Below are 16,196 nucleotides of genomic sequence, written 5' to 3' on the forward strand. Positions count from 1 at the left end.
TGCATTCTGACCGCAGGCATAAACAAAGCAGACGCTTTATTTGCGAGCGCAGAGATTATTTATATTCACAAACGCTGAGAACCAGAGCCAGAAACGGAGAGGGCCGCAGGCTCACCCGTGCAGAGCGTGGAGCGCATGGGGTTCGTAGTGGTATCTCCCCTCGTGGTGACGCACGTCGATGGGGATCGGAGAATGGAAAGTCGGGAAGATGTGATGAGGGCCTGCAAGAGAGAAAGAGAGAGAGAGAGGGAGTTGAGAAAAAGCCAAGAGTTTCAAAAAAGAAATTTCAAAGGCAACAGCGCTACAATAAAGTAACATGAATTTCAGAGCGCGCTGAGCAGTTTCGTGTAAAATATTGGCACTATCACACAAGAGTGGAGGAATAAATAAATAATCAAAGTATCCTAAGAAATCCTACATCCCCAACATAAAAGATATCCAACTGGGCTTTTGACAAAGACCTGCAGCTAGACGCTCTTTGAACTCGCACAGATGATGGACGTTGTGAAGGAAAAAACCATCGGGGACGCAAACTGGGGCTGACAGCGCAGGGAGAGAATATTCCTCGGCCCGGCATCGTTGCCTCACGCTGGGCCGTGCCAACCGGAACATCTCCCCGCTGAACCGACACTGATCCGTCCGCGTCCCCGACGCTTTGCCGGCCCCAAAACGAAGGTGCCAGGGCGACGTGAAATCAGAGGAGGTCAGGCCTTTGAAATCAAACCGCCCGCTAATGAGAGACTAAAAGCTGTTGCCCGTTGCCTCAGCGTTTTACAGTCTGCCGTATATGTTGGCCGGCGTTTCTTTTCATCATAACTCCTTTGGCTGGATCCTTTTATTTGAGCCCGAAGAGAATCAGAATCAGCACTTTCCTGTAATAAAGCCTCCGTTGGCTCGGGACGTCCTGTTAAAGGCCAACAGGGCTTCATTAGCTGTTATGATAACGGGAAACCACAGTTGTCGGTTTCTTTGCCATATGCAAAGAGCGGTTTGCAATGTTAAAGTCTTAACTAGCTTTCCTTTCTAATTAGTCTTTCGCTCCTGGAGCTCCTTCAATCTTTTCATGCCCCGCGTAAACAAACGGATATAAAACAAACGGGGTGAAATCAAAGAGATCTAGACTTTATAAGATTTCCTGTTCTTGAGGTTTTAGCTAAAGAGTAACTGATTACATGTAATCTGGATGATGTAATCAGATTACAAAATCAGTTACATTATATAATGCTCATAATCAGATTACAGTTACTTTTTATGGATTACACGATTACATATTCACATGAAAAAATGGAATATATTTTTTTCTCTTTGCCTTTTTATATCAATATGTGACCCTGGACCACAAAACCAGTCGTAAGTAGCACGTATACATCGTATGGGTCAAAATAATATTTTTTTCTTTAGGATATTAAAGTAAAGATCATGTTCCATGAAGATATTTTGAAAATTTCATACCATAAATATGTCAAAACTTTGCATTGCTAGCAACTTCATTTGGACAACTTTAAAGGCGATCTTCTCCATATTTTGATTTTTTTGCACCCTCAGATACAGTTGTATCTCAGCCAAATATTGTCCTATCCTAACAAAACAGATATTAATGGAAAGCAATAAAAAAAATACCCTTATGACTGGTTTTGTGGTCCAGGATCACATATGCTACATTTAATGGTAAGTTACATAAAAAGTAATCTAAAAGTAATCTAATAACTGTAAGTAATCTACCCAGCTCTGGTTGCTAATGTATTCTTGTTTCCACATGCAAACTAACTAACTATGACCGCTAGTACTAGTAATGCTTGACTTAGCAGGAATGAGAGGAGGCTAAGTGAATCAGCTGATCTCTGGACTGTATTAACATTCTTTAAGGCGGCAGCAGTGGGAGGGTGAGGGGTGACCTGTGGAGGTCAAAGGTCACGGGTCATTAGCCACACCTGGGGTTCTCAGCAGCTCCTCCAGAGGATTCGTACGCTCAAAAGAAGCAGTGTGAGTCAGCAGTCTCTCACACTCTCGCTCTCTCTGCTTCTCTGTCAATTTGTTCATACCCTTCAGAGTGGCAGACAAGAGCGTCCCGGAGGACAGGAAATGACCCGCTGCTTTTCCTGTCTCTCTCTTTCACTTCACATTTACATAATGTAAAACTTAAAGGGAGGCGCACCGAAAATAACAAAACTGGTGTTGTTTATTCACCCTGATGTTGATACAAGCCTTTGACAGAACACAAACGAAGATGTTTTGCAGAATGACAAGGGGAAGATTTTCAGTCCTCATTTTAAAATGCAATTTTTTCCACTTTTATGATACTTTTATTGTGTTTTTCGTCCATTTTGGTGCTTGAAGAGATAGAATTTTAAATTTTTTTATTTACTCAACCTTATGTTGTTCCAAACCTGAATTTCTTTCTTCTGTTGAACATAAAAGATATTTTCAATAATGTTGGGAACCAGACAGTTGATGGTAGCCATTGACTTCCATAGGGGGAAAAAACACTATGGAAGTCAATGGGTACCAGCAACTGTTTGGTTACCAAAATTCTTCTAAATATATTTTTTTGTGCTCAACAGAAGACGGAAACTTAAAAGAAAAGCGCACTGATAAAAAAATAAAACAAAATTGAAGTCATTTATTCACATTGACATTTCTTCAAACCTGTTTGGATGTTTTGGAGAATGTCATCAGAGGTGAAGATTTTTCAGTCAAAAATGACAAAATCCTCATTATAAAATGCAATTTTTCCACTTCTGTAAGGCTTTTATGGTGTTTTTCAAGTGATTTGGAGCTTAAAGGAATAGTTCCTGCATTTCTTTCTTCTGTTGAACATAAAAGACATTTTGAGGAATGTTGAGAACCAGACAGTTGATGGTAGCCACTGACTTCCATAGTAGGAAAAAAAATACTATGGAAGTCAATGGGTACCAGCAACATTCATCAAAATACCTTCTTTTGTGCTCAACAGAAGATAGAAACTTGAAAGAAAAGCACATTTGAAAAAAAAAAAATTATTCACCTTGATGTTTTCCGAACATTTGACAGAACAAAAACTGAGATGTTTTGCAGAATGTCACCAGAGGTGAAGATTTTTCAGTCAAAAATGACAAAATCTTACTATAAAATGCAATTTTTCTACTTTTATGATGCTTTTATGGTGTTTTTCATCTGTTTTGGAGCTTTAAGGGAGGGTTCACCCAAAAATGTCTGGGAACCAGATAGTTGCTGGTAGCCATTGACTTCCATAGGGGAAAAAACACTATGGAAGTCAAGGGGTACCAGCAACTCTTTGGTTACCATTTTTTTTTTCAGAATATCTTCTTTTGTGTTCAAGAAAAGATAGAAACTTAGGGGGAAAAAATGATGTTTTTCCAAACATTTGACAGAACAAAAACTGAGATGTTTTGCAGAATGTCATCAGAGGTGAAGATTTTTCAGTAAAAAATGACAAATTTTTTTTTCCCAATTTTGTGAGTGATTTCAACCTTATGTTGTTCCAAACTCAAATTTCCTTCATCTGTTGATCATAAAAGACATTTTGAGGAATGTTGGGAACCAGACAGTTGATGGTAGCCATTGACTTTCATAGTAGGGAAAAAAATACTATGGAAGTCAATGGGTACCAGCAAGCACTTGGTTGCCAACATTCTTCAAATATCTTCTTTTGTGTTCAACAGAAGATGGAAACTTGAAAAAAAAGAAAACTAAATTAAAGTCATTTATTTACATTAATGTTTTTCCAAACCTTCAACAGAACACAAACTGAGATGTTTTGCAGAATGTCGTCAGAGGTGAAGATTTTTCAGGCAAAAATGATAAAATCCTCATTATAAAATGCATTTTCCACTTTTATGATGCTTTCATGGTGTTTTCATGTGTTTTGGAGCTGAAAGGGATCGTTCACACACACAAATTTTTTTTTTTTTCTGCTTTCTTCTGTTGAACATAAAATACATTTTGAGGAATGCTGGGAACCAGACAGTTGATGGTAGCCATTGACTTCTATAGTAGGGAAGAAATACTATGGATAAAAATACTACTATAATACTAAAAATACTATACTATGGAAGTCAATGGGTACCAGCAACCACTAGGTTGCTAACATTCTTCAAAATATCTTCTTTTATGCTCAACAGAAGATGGAAACTTAAAGGAAAGCACACTGAGAAAATGTGATGTTTTTCCAAACCTTCGACAGAATACAGAGACGTTTTTTTCAGAATGTCATCAGAGGTGAAGATTTTTCAGTCAATAATGACAAAATGTTCATTAAAAGAACATTTTCCCACTCTTATGTTGGTTTTAGTCCGTTTTAGAATCTAACACCATGAACATTCTGCTAAACGTCTCATTTTGTGTTCTACATAAAAAACATAAAGGTGATTACATGACAGATGATCTTTCACTTGATCATGAACTTGAGATGAACTCAGCCTGTTTTGTTCTGTTCATCCACAAGTTTGTCTGCAGAATCACAGATTTAGTGAAATGCTGAGATCAGTAATTCAGACGTGACTAAAGTGATCTTTACTTGTACAGTCTGCTTATTTGGCGTGTTTTTAGCACAATCAAATCAGCTGCGTGACTAGCCGGAGTCATGTGCTCCCTTTATAGTATTTGTCATGGAAAATGCCTCAGGATGCCTTTAATTGATGAAAAACACCATAAAAACACACCTGACATGCACTACAGTAATGCCACACAGCTGTTGAAAGCACACCAGCGGTCTAAAACACGCAACTGGAGCACGAAGCTCGGGTCTGACCTTTAGATAGCAGGGAAGCGGAGAAGCTCGGCCTGTAAACGCTGCGAGGAGGCTGCATTCAGCGCCCGGCCGCAGTTAATGCGCCATTACTAATGCAGCGGGTGAATTATTGCAGGGGCCGATGGGAAGAGAGGTCGAGGACAAAGAGAAGGAGTGAAGTGGGTCAGCGGAACATGACGGAGCCGCTGCAGGAATTCTCCCGCGCTGAAGTCACGGACCACCGCATGAATCCTAATCACGCGGGTCCGGTTAAGGCCGACTTTACGCTTTAATCACGACGTCGGAGGAGGAGGAGATGCAAAAATAAAACGGGGGAAAGACACAAACTAGGGTAATTGGAAGCATGAAAAATACACAAGTTAAACCCAAACGTTTGTGTCTCCGTAAACACTCCTGACCGAAATGAGATGGCGGCGAACGCGAACCCGCCCCGGTCCCTGTCATTAAAACGACACGTTACCCCGCAGCCTCATTCATCTGTGCCCGCCCTCAATTATCCACATTACCACTGTTATTTCCAGCCGTCGCATTTTTCATGTCAGCACAAACACCCACCCCGTTCGCGACCCGTTCTTCCCCCTCTGTAGAGGCTCGGGGGCCGCTGACGTCCGGGCCCCCGTCACCGGAGGAGCGGGCAGGATTATTCGATCATGCCGACAGCTCCATTGTTCCTCCGCAACGGGAAGAACAAAAGAGGATCGCTCTGGAGAGTTCAAGAGCCGCGTTTACCAGCTTCTCTGAGCTCTATCCCCCAGGGCTGCGCCGCGCGGCTGCGGAGTTTCCGTGAAGCCCCTCGCATCTATTAGTCTTTAGGTGATAACATTTGTTTTCACATCTGGGGGAACGGCGCAGAGGGGTGCCGCACTTTTTCAGTGTCGGGCTGCGTGCCGCTCCTGAGCCCATGACTTTCTCGTGCACTTCTTAACCTGGCCGCTGCTCAGAGGGATCTTTATCATTCAAACATGAAGCGATGGAGCTTCTAAAACAAATAAGGGTTCCAAAAACCCATTTTGGGTTCCTCAAAGAATTTCCAGTGTGTGAAAATGAAGTCAAGCCATTGATTTCCACAGTATGGAAAAAATACTATGGAAGCCAGTGGTTACCAGCAACTGTTTGGTTACCAACATTCATCAAAATATCTTCTTTTTTCTCTTTTTCCCTATAATGAAACTTTTATGAAATTCAAAGGTTTCATAAATGCTAAAGGTTCCATAAATTCCAATAAATAACCTTCATTTTAAGAGTGTACAAGAACCACTTTTGGTTCCTCAAAGAACCCTTCAGTAAACAGTACCACTTTTCTTAGTGTGAAAACATTTTAATAACATTTTTCCCACTGTAAAGAACCTTTTGTGGAATGGAAATGTTCAAGGGTGGTTAAAGGTTCTTGATGGAACCATAAATGCCAGTAAAGAACCTTTATTTTTTAAGAGTGCAGAAGAACCATTTTGGTTCCCCAAAGAACCTTCCAGCAAACAATTCTTAAAAGAACCACTTTCTCTTAGTATGAAGCACATTTTGTGAAATGGAAAGGTTCCATGGATGTTGAAGGTTCTTTATCAATTCCATTAAAGTACCATTATTTTTAAGAGTGTAGAAGATCCATTTTTGGTTCCCTGAAGAACCTTCCAGTAAACAGTTCTTCAAAGAACATTTTAATAATCTAAAGAACCATTTTCTACTTTGTGGAATGGAAAAGGTTCCATGAATGTTGACGGTTCTTCATCCATTCCAATATAGAACCATTATTTTTAAGAGTGTAGAAGAACCTTTTTTGGTTCTCCAAAGAACCTTCCAGTGGACGGCTCTTAAAAGAACATTGTAATATTCTAAAGAACCTTATTTTTACTTTTCTGAAATGGAAAGGTGCCATGGATGCTGAAGGTTCTTCATCAATTCCAATAAAGTACCATTATTTTTAAGAGTGTAGAAGATCCATTTTTGGTTCCCTGAAGAACCTTCCAGTGAACAGTTCTTAAAAGAACATTTTAATAATCTAAAGAACCATTTTCTATTTTGTGGAATGGAAAAGGTTCCATGTATGTTGAAGATTCTTCATCAGTTCTAATAAAGAACAATTACTTTTAAGAGTGTACAAGAACCAATTTTGGTTCCTCAAAGAACCTTCCAGTAAACAGTACGACTTTTCTTAGTGTGAAGAACATTTTTAATAACATTTTTCCACTGTAAAGAACCTTTTGTGGAATGGAAACGTTCAAGGGAGGTTATTTTTAAGAGTGCAGAAGAACCATTTTTGGTTCTCCAAAGAACCTTAAAAGAACATTGTAATATTCTAAAGAACCTTTTTTTTTTTACTTTTCTGAAATGGTAAGGCTCCATGTAAGTTGAAGGTTCTTCATCAATTGCAATAAAGTACCATTATTTTTAAGAGTGTAGAAGATCCATTTTTGGTTCCTTGAAGAAGCTTCCAGTGAACAGTTCTTACAAGAAAATTTTAATAATCTAAAGAAGCATTTTCTACTTCGGTGGAATGGAAAAGGTTCCATGGATGATGAAGCTTCTTCATCCATTTCAATAAAGAACCATCACTTTTAAGAGTGTAGAAGAACCATTTTTGGTTCCCCAAAGAACCTTCCAGTAAACTGTTCTTCAAAGAACATTTTACTAAACTAAAGAACCATTTTCCACTTAAGTGGAATGGAAAGGTTCCATGGATGTTGACGGCTCTTCATCCATTCCAATAAAGAACCATTATTTTTAAGAGTGTAGATCATCAATTTTTGGTTCCCCAAAGAACCTTCCAGTAAACAGTTCTGAAAAAAACATTTTAATAATCTAAAGAACCATTTTCTACTTTGTGGAATGGAACGGTTCCATGCATGTTCATCAGTTCCAATAAAGAACCTTTATTTTTAAGGAGTAACCACAGGAGGCTCTCAATCAGATAAACGCGGTCGCTCTTTAACTCTAAACGGCTCTTTCTGATGTCATTCGGCTTTGAATATTCGGGCCAAACAAACACAACCCCTCTCGTCTTTGTTGTACCCTAATCCCAGGATCTAAAGGGCAAATGGTTTCGTTTTACAGGAAGTACTCAGCAACAATAATGGCCCTTTGAGTGGCCGGGGTCTTTGCAGTGCAATTAAAAAGCTTTGGGCATTACTCAGAGAATCAGGAGGGGAAATTAGACAGGAAATTCCTGTAGAATAAGCTGGCCTCGGGCCTAACCAAACATCGCCATGCCAACCGCTACACACTAGCAGACACAATGCATTCTGGGATGTGACCGGCTAACACTGGGTATCTTAAATACAAGGCTGTGAACTGAAAAAACAGGTCCTTTTTAATTAATGAGTTAATCCGTTGATCTATCCATCCATCTATCTATCTATCCATCCGTTGTTCTATCCATCCATCATGTCATTCCATCCACCCATCATTCTATATTATTCCATCCATCCATCAATCTTTTCCATTTCTCCATCCCATATATCCATCCATCCATCATTCTGTCATTCCATCCATCCATCCATACTTTCCATCCATCGTTCTCTGTCGTTCCATCCATCCATCCATCCTTTCCATTTATTCATCCATCCATTTTTCCATTACTCATCCATCCATCAGTTCATCCACACTTTCCATTACCCATCCATTCATCCATCCATAATCCATCCAGCCTTTCAATTTCTTCATCCATCCATCCATCCATCCATCCATCCATCCATCCATCCATCCGTCATTCTATCATTCTTTGTCATTCCATCCATCAGTCCTTCTATCCATCATTCTTTGTCGTTCTGTCCCAACCATTCATCCATCCATCTATCTATCATCCATGAATCTATCATCTAGCCATCCTTCAATCCATAATCCATCCATCCTTTCCATCTCTCCATCCTTTCCATTTATCCTTCCATCCATCCTCCCCATTTATTCATCCATCCATCCATCATCCATCCTCACTTTCCATCCATCCAACAGTTTTTCTATTTACCTGTCGTTCCATCCATCCATCCATCCTCACTTTCCATCTATCCAACCATTTTTCTATCTACATGTCGTTCCATCCATCCATCCATCCATCCACACTTTACATTACCCATCCATCCATCCATCCATCTACCCATCTATCTATCCATCCATCATCCAACCTTTCTTTCCATTCCTCCATCCATCAATCTCTCATCCATCCATCCATCCATCTCTCCATCCATCAACCATCCATCCATCCTCACTTTCCATCCATCCATTGTTCTCTGTTGTTCCATCCATCCAACCCTTTTTCTATATGTCTCTCCATCCATCCATCCAACCATTCTTTCCATCCATTCATCCATCCATCATCCAACCATTCTTTCCATTCCTCCATCCATCCATCAATCTATCATCCATCCATCCTTTCCTTCTCTCCATCCATCATCCATCCATCCATCCTCACTTTCCATCCATCCATTGTTCTCTGTTTTTCCATCCAACCCTTTTTCTATATGTCTCTCCATCCATCCATCCAACCATTCTTTCCATCATCCATCCATCCATCCATCCATCCATCCATCCTTTCCATCTCTCCATCCATCATCCATCCATCCATCCATCTATTCATCTATCCATCCATCCTCACTTTCCATCATCCATTGTTCTCTGTTGTTCCATCCATCCAACCATTCTTTCCATCCATCCATCAATCTATCATCCATCCATCCATCCATCAATCTATCATCCATCTATCCTTTCCATCTCTCTATCCATCCATCCATCCATCCATCCATCCATCTATTCATCTATTCATCCATCCTCACTTTCCATCATCCATTGTTCTCTGTTGTTCCATCCATCCAACCATTTTTCTATATATGTCTCTCCATTCATCCATCCATCCATCCATCTTTTCCATCCATCATCCAACCATTCTTTCCATTCCTCCATCCATCCATCCATACATACTTTCCAATACTTATCTATATCGTTCCAACCATTCATCAACACTTTCCATTACCCATCCACTATTCTATATACCTGTCGTTCTATCCATCCATCCATCCATCCATCCTTCTGTCGTTCTATCCCTCCAGCCAAATCTCATCCATAGCCTTAACCAGACAGTTAACCTGTCTTAACCAGTTTAAGATGGCTTGCTGGTCTAATCTGGTTTCCACTGGTCTATTTGATGTTTTGTACACATGCCAAACTAAAACATCTATAGTCATAAAACCGTCCTATTCTGGTTTGAGCATTTTTTTCAACAGCAAGCTTTAGGCCGAGGAAATGCATCACTTCAAAATGTTACTTCAGTTTCTAGTAAGCGCAGTGTGCTGGAGGTAAAGCAGAAGGACAAACAGAGCGTGAGATGCGTGTCTTAAGCATGCTGTTTGTGTAATCTAGGTACTTAAGACCGCAAGAGTCTCTAAGACTGATTACAGCCCGTCGTGATGGGCCCGCCACCTCACGCCCCTGATTTATCACCTCTGCTCGTAATAGTGCTGCTTAACACACAGGTTTGTCCAGATTAAGTAATTACCTTAAAGCTGAAGTTTATTATCTTTAAGACTGGCGCTATGATAAAAAGAGGCCCGTCGGAGAGACGGAGAGAGCAGAAGCGCTGATGGCGAATGAATAAGGGCGATAATTAAAATGCGATGCATTAAAGTGGCGTTTCTGCGGGCGCCGTCAGCGCGCGCCGTTCCTTACATTCATATTAGCCCGGCGAAACCCCTCCAAGGGGGTGAGGGGGATAACAGCTGGCCCAGAGCTGCAGCTGAAGGCACGAATTACTCCTAGAGTGCATCTGTAAATTAAACAAGGACGCGGCTCATTTAGAAAAAGAGCACAATCGCACCTGAAACCATCCATTGTGTTTTGCGGGGTCACGGGTAACCAGACTCTCAACCACTGCTTTACTTCACTGTAAAGTCAACATGAAACGGCGTTCGCAACACCTTTTATTAACAGAATATAATATTAAGAGAAGTTTTATTTCATGTTGGTGTGCTGTAACAGCAAGAGGTCAAGACGAGCATCAGCGTCCGTGTCCTTGCGTCTCTGATCGATGGCTTTACAAGCACAGAATAGCCTCCGTCACGTCCTGCTTCACGCTCTCTGACACTCGCCTCTGGCTCTGGAGGATCGCAACTAAAATAGAGCATCTGTGAGGCTGGGACGATCAGCACTCAGAAGCGCCAGAGCGGACAGGACAGTGCGGGAAGGGACGCTGCACAGACGCCGGACGTTATCTGGTATCACCGGAGGAACAGAGTGTATGATTGACAGCTGCGGGGCGGGAGTTTCTGCTGGAAAATCCTTCTTAAGATGCTGGTTGTGTTTTGGAATAAGCTGGCTGTAGCTGGTTTGTTGCTGGTCCAGAATGATCTAATGATCAGCTAAGCATGTTACAAAACAGACAGATTCTCCAGGAGGGATTTCGATAATTCATATGGCTAAAAATACTAAAAACAACTCCAATGTTGAAGTTAACCTTATTGTCAAAAAATGTGTTTGCCCAAAAATATTGCTTATGGCTTCACAAATTAGAGGGAAAAAAAGAACTGATTTTTTTATTTTTTTAATTAAGAACAAAATGTAAAAACATAAAATAAAATAAAATCAATTAATCAATAAAATAAAATCAATTAATCAATAAATTAAAACTAGGATTACAATTGAAAAAATAAATAAAAAGCAAAAAGCTGTTCTTGTTAGTAGAGTGGCACTTTATGGCCAAATTACTGTATATATCAATATGACGTAAAAAAAATAAAATAAAAAGATTATTATAATAATATTATTAATATTAATAATGTTATTATTATTAGTAGTAAAACTTTAATCTGCTTATTTTTATAACAAAACAAAAAATTAAATAAAATAAATATGATTATTAATTATTATATGATGATTAATTGGTACATTAAAATATATTTATAAAAATACTATATATTTCTTACCAAATATTATTGTAATATTTCATAAAACGCCACCAACAAAAACAAAATTATTGTTATTATTACTATTAATAATAATAATAATAATAATAATAATAATTTATTATGCTTATTATAACAAAAAATATATAAACAACAAATAATACTATTTATTAATTATTCTATACTTATTAAAACATATTGATATAAATATTATATTTATTTATATATATTTTAAATAATTTGAACAATAAACAGTCATATTTTTATGATTACTTTAACAATCAAATATAAACAATATTAATTATGCTAGATTTATCATAAACATATTGATATAATTATTGTACATTTACTTAATTGTAAATGTATTACATTTACATTTAATTAAATTGTAAAAGTTACAACTTACTTAATTTTACAACTTAAATCTTACATGTATTAAAATTACAATACTAATCATTTTTGTTTGTTTGAAATATGCAGTGCACCTATTTATTTAATTAAATTGCAGCTCTATTTCAATTTCAGCTTTGTCCATGTTAAAAGTATGGTTATACAAGACCAAAAAACATGGTTACTACACTTTTACTATAATAAAATCATGGTTCATTTTTGTAAGTTAATACTAATAATAACATTCAAATAAGCATTATAAAATAAGCAGTGTAATAAACACTATTATTGTACACTTGATAAATGGGAAAAAACACTAAATAAATGGGAAGCTCTTAATTTTTTATTTTCGAGCTTACACGGAATCTGAATTAGACGCAGTGCAAGTTTAGTAGCAGTTTTCTTTTCACTCTAGTAGTGAAAAATGGTGAACAACACAATCAACCAATCAAAGCCAAATGGTGTTTAACATAACTATGACGAGCAGGATTTTGGGCCAATCAGAGACCACTGTGGGTGGAGCTACCCAGTAATGTAACAGAAGTACAAACAAAGCAACTGAACTACATTATAAATGCAAATATTGCAAGGAAAAACTCCTTTCACTTCAATCTGAGTGTTTATATTATGAAAACCATGACATCTTTTAACTGCAAGCAGACAAATATGTCTTTACAAGATGCATTCAATTCAAAACATCTGTCCTGGAGCGTGTGGACAACTTTGAATGCATTTCAAGGGTTTATTTGACATAACCGGACGTCGAGCACATCTTCTCCATTCAGTCTTACAGCGCTCCCACAATCTCACAGCAGAAGGTTTGTCTCTGGCATGTGAGGAGCAGAATGAGAAACATCTGTCGGGTGCAGTCAGTCTCGCTCACGTCGGCCTCCTAGCAGGGGATCGTGGGTAATCAGCACACTTTGCAGGAGGGCCCCACGTTTACTGTGTCTCCAAAAAAAGAGGTTTTCATAAGACTGTCCTGCTTCTCAGAAAGCAGTGCTTGGTTTTCTATCTATCTTATATGTTTGCCACATATAGCTGAGAGCTGTAAAATCAATGTTTGCATGGTGCAAATAGAGGTCAGAGGTTAAATACTTGAGACGTGTTGTCATACACAGTTGAATTCAGATTGGTAAACTCATTAACACGTGTTGCTTGCGCTCTAGTTTGTCTCAGGGAAGTGTAAAGTTGATCTAGGTCGTTCTGAAGTGCTCATAAAGATCTCAAACATCTGCTAACGTGGTTTAGATGCTCCAGTAAGCGACCTTTTGACCTGGCGCATTTTCTGCTCAGATTCAACTTTGTGAAGTTGTTTGAAAAACACAAATGAGCAGATTTCTGAACTGAGCACGCGTGAACGGCAGCATGATGCCGTAAAGTTTCCAAACGCATATAAAGGTGTAAATAATTTGGTCTGCTGATGAAAAACAGTGATAAGGTTTGCCAGAAAACACAAGCTATTTTGACGGTTTATGAGGCGTTAGGCTTGTGCGTCATTCTTACAATGAAAAACACACAAATAAAACATTATTAAAATAATAAATAAATAAATAAATAAATACAATTAAAAACTGACAATCATTTTCTCTTGATTTGTAAGGCTCAAAATTTTATGATTGAATATCAGTATGACTTTAAAATAATAAAATATATATTTTAAAATATGATTCTTATCATTACTAAAAAATAACAAAAATATTGCTATTGCAATATATTGCAATTTAATATAATATAATATAATTAGAATTATTTATTTTGCATTATTAAATGTGCATTTTTTAATGATGAATAATTAAAGTTTTTTTTTTAATTATATTTCAATATGACTTTAAAATAATAATAATAATATTTTCTGACTATGATTCTTATTATTACTAAATAAAAATAAACCAAAAATACTATTGTAATATTTTCTATATAATCTAATAATTCTGTTTTGCAGCACAACTTTAAAATTATTAAAACAAAAATTAAAAATCTTACCAATTCGAGCCATGTCACAATTTTGTATATAATTTTGTGAATTATAATATAATATAATATAATATAATAATTATTTATTTTGCATTATTAAATATGCATCCTGGTCCATTTACATTTTTTAATGATGAATAATTAAAGCTTTTTTTTAGTATATTTCATTGACTTTAAAATAATAATAATAATATTTTCTGATTATGATCTTATTATTACTAAATAAAAATAAACAAAAAATACTACTGTAATATTTTCTATACAATCTAATATTTTTATTTTGCAGCACAACTTTAAAATTACAAAAAAATAAATAAATGTGAACCATGTCACAATTTTGTTTTTATTTTAATTAATTTTGCAGACTTAATATGCTTAATGTAAATATTCAATTAACTATTATAAGAATAAACAAATATTGGCAAGTGTTTCCTGGTCAAAGTCATTTTTAATAGTGCTATATAAATAAAACTGACAATTGACAATCCTTTCCTCTTAATTGGATAAATCATTCGTGCTAAAAAAGTACAAAAGAGATCAAGAAATGTAATATTTCCAGACCGAAATCAATTAAACGCACACTGAACTGCAGTTCAAACATCATCTCTGGTTTGATCTTCAGGTGTGCAGATCAAAATGTTTTATAAGATAATTAGATTAAAGTATCTCTCAGGAGAACCAAACACAGAAAAATAAAAGGTATTAAAGATCTCAGATGACTTTCTCAGTGTCTGTCTGGAGCATCGTGAGCGATACAGACGAGCCGTTAATTGAAGTTGTTTAATTGAGTAATTAACTCTGCTGACGGTTAGCATTGCTTAAGGCAGAACGTGTCGATTAATGAGAGACGAGGCTGTTGACCCTGTTTCGTCGTGGCCTGGTTTGGGACACGCTGTAATTAGCTTTTACGCTCTCGTGTGTCGGGCTAAAACATGCAGCAGTGTAATTAGCCTCAGAGTGTGTTAAAACTAAACTAACTAGTATTTAGCAGTGCAACTACTGGCTTTAAGGCAGTGGTAATGGTTGGACATTCTGTTGGAGTGACCAGGACGTCACTTACGACTCTCTAAATAACAGTGAGCAGCTTTTCCTTCATATTTTCACTATATTAGACTATATGAGCCATAAAAGCCTGATGCATCAAATATTATACTCAACAAAATATACAAACACTGCATGAATTAAAAACATGCAATAAACCAAAAAAAGTTGCAATCTGTGAGTAAAACCAACTGCGCTTCATAAAACCATCAGAAAATAATCAAAGACAAAAGCGTGTTTTCCGTCTTGGTTTCGTGTAATTCTAGCCGCTCGCTGGGACCGTACTGATGAAGGGTCCCGTGATTACGGGGGTTTGGGGGCGTTACGGAGCGTCTGATTATGAAATGAGAGCACAACAACAGGATCCATGAGGTGACCCCCCACATCTCATCCCGACAGGAGCGGCTCGGGACGGGGCGGCATATGGTGCGAGTGGGGCCTCATTGGATTTTCCTCTGGTTTCCCTGGGTTTGTAATGGATCCACACTAATAACAGAGCATGAGATTGTCAGGGGTGACGCGACCGCACTCATTACAAACACTATAATTACATTCGGTGAGACGGATGGGCATCTCATTTCTTACAGTCGAGACTACAAATGTGTGGCTGGCTTCTAGGGAGATTGTTTGGTCGTGTATATAACATGACGCACAAATGAAGACCTGTAGACTTTTCTATATTTGAATTATTATTGATTCAGGAATCATTCATTATTCATGACTCTTTGAATCATACCATGTAGAAGTTCTTCAAATGTACTTTCTTTTCTTGCAGACTAAACAATATAATGAAAGAACGACAGAACGGATAGGTATAAAAACAAAACAGATAGGGAGAATGATAGAATGGCAAAATGGATAGACAGAATGGGAGACAAAAAGAAAGACAGAACGACTGAAACGACAGACAGAATGACTGAATAGACAGAACAGAAACACAGAATGATAGAATTAACAGACAGAGAGAACGAGAGAATGGACAGAGAGATGGAATCGATCGATAGAAAGAATGACAGAAAAACAGAAAGGACAGATAGACAGAATGATAGGACAGATGGACATAACGGACAGATAGACAGAAAGACAGAATGGACAGAGACAGAAAGAAAGAATTGGATGGATAGACAGAATGGGCGAACAAAAAGAAAGATAGA

At 37.6% G+C, this 16,196-nt stretch overlaps 1 protein-coding gene across 1 annotated transcript in view; it reads right to left on the reverse strand.

The window, feature by feature from the left end:
• The window catches only part of gli2b (GLI family zinc finger 2b), a 108,757-nt gene that overhangs the window by 46,531 nt on the left and 46,030 nt on the right, over window positions 1–16,196 (reverse strand). The window contains exon 3 of the mRNA XM_051123211.1: window positions 116–221. Within this exon, the coding sequence (XP_050979168.1) occupies window positions 116–221 (106 nt within the window). The remainder of the gene's footprint in view (window positions 1–115; window positions 222–16,196) is intronic.

This window comes from Labeo rohita, chromosome 11 (assembly GCF_022985175.1).
Source record: "Labeo rohita strain BAU-BD-2019 chromosome 11, IGBB_LRoh.1.0, whole genome shotgun sequence".
Classification (NCBI taxonomy): domain Eukaryota; kingdom Metazoa; phylum Chordata; class Actinopteri; order Cypriniformes; family Cyprinidae; genus Labeo; species Labeo rohita.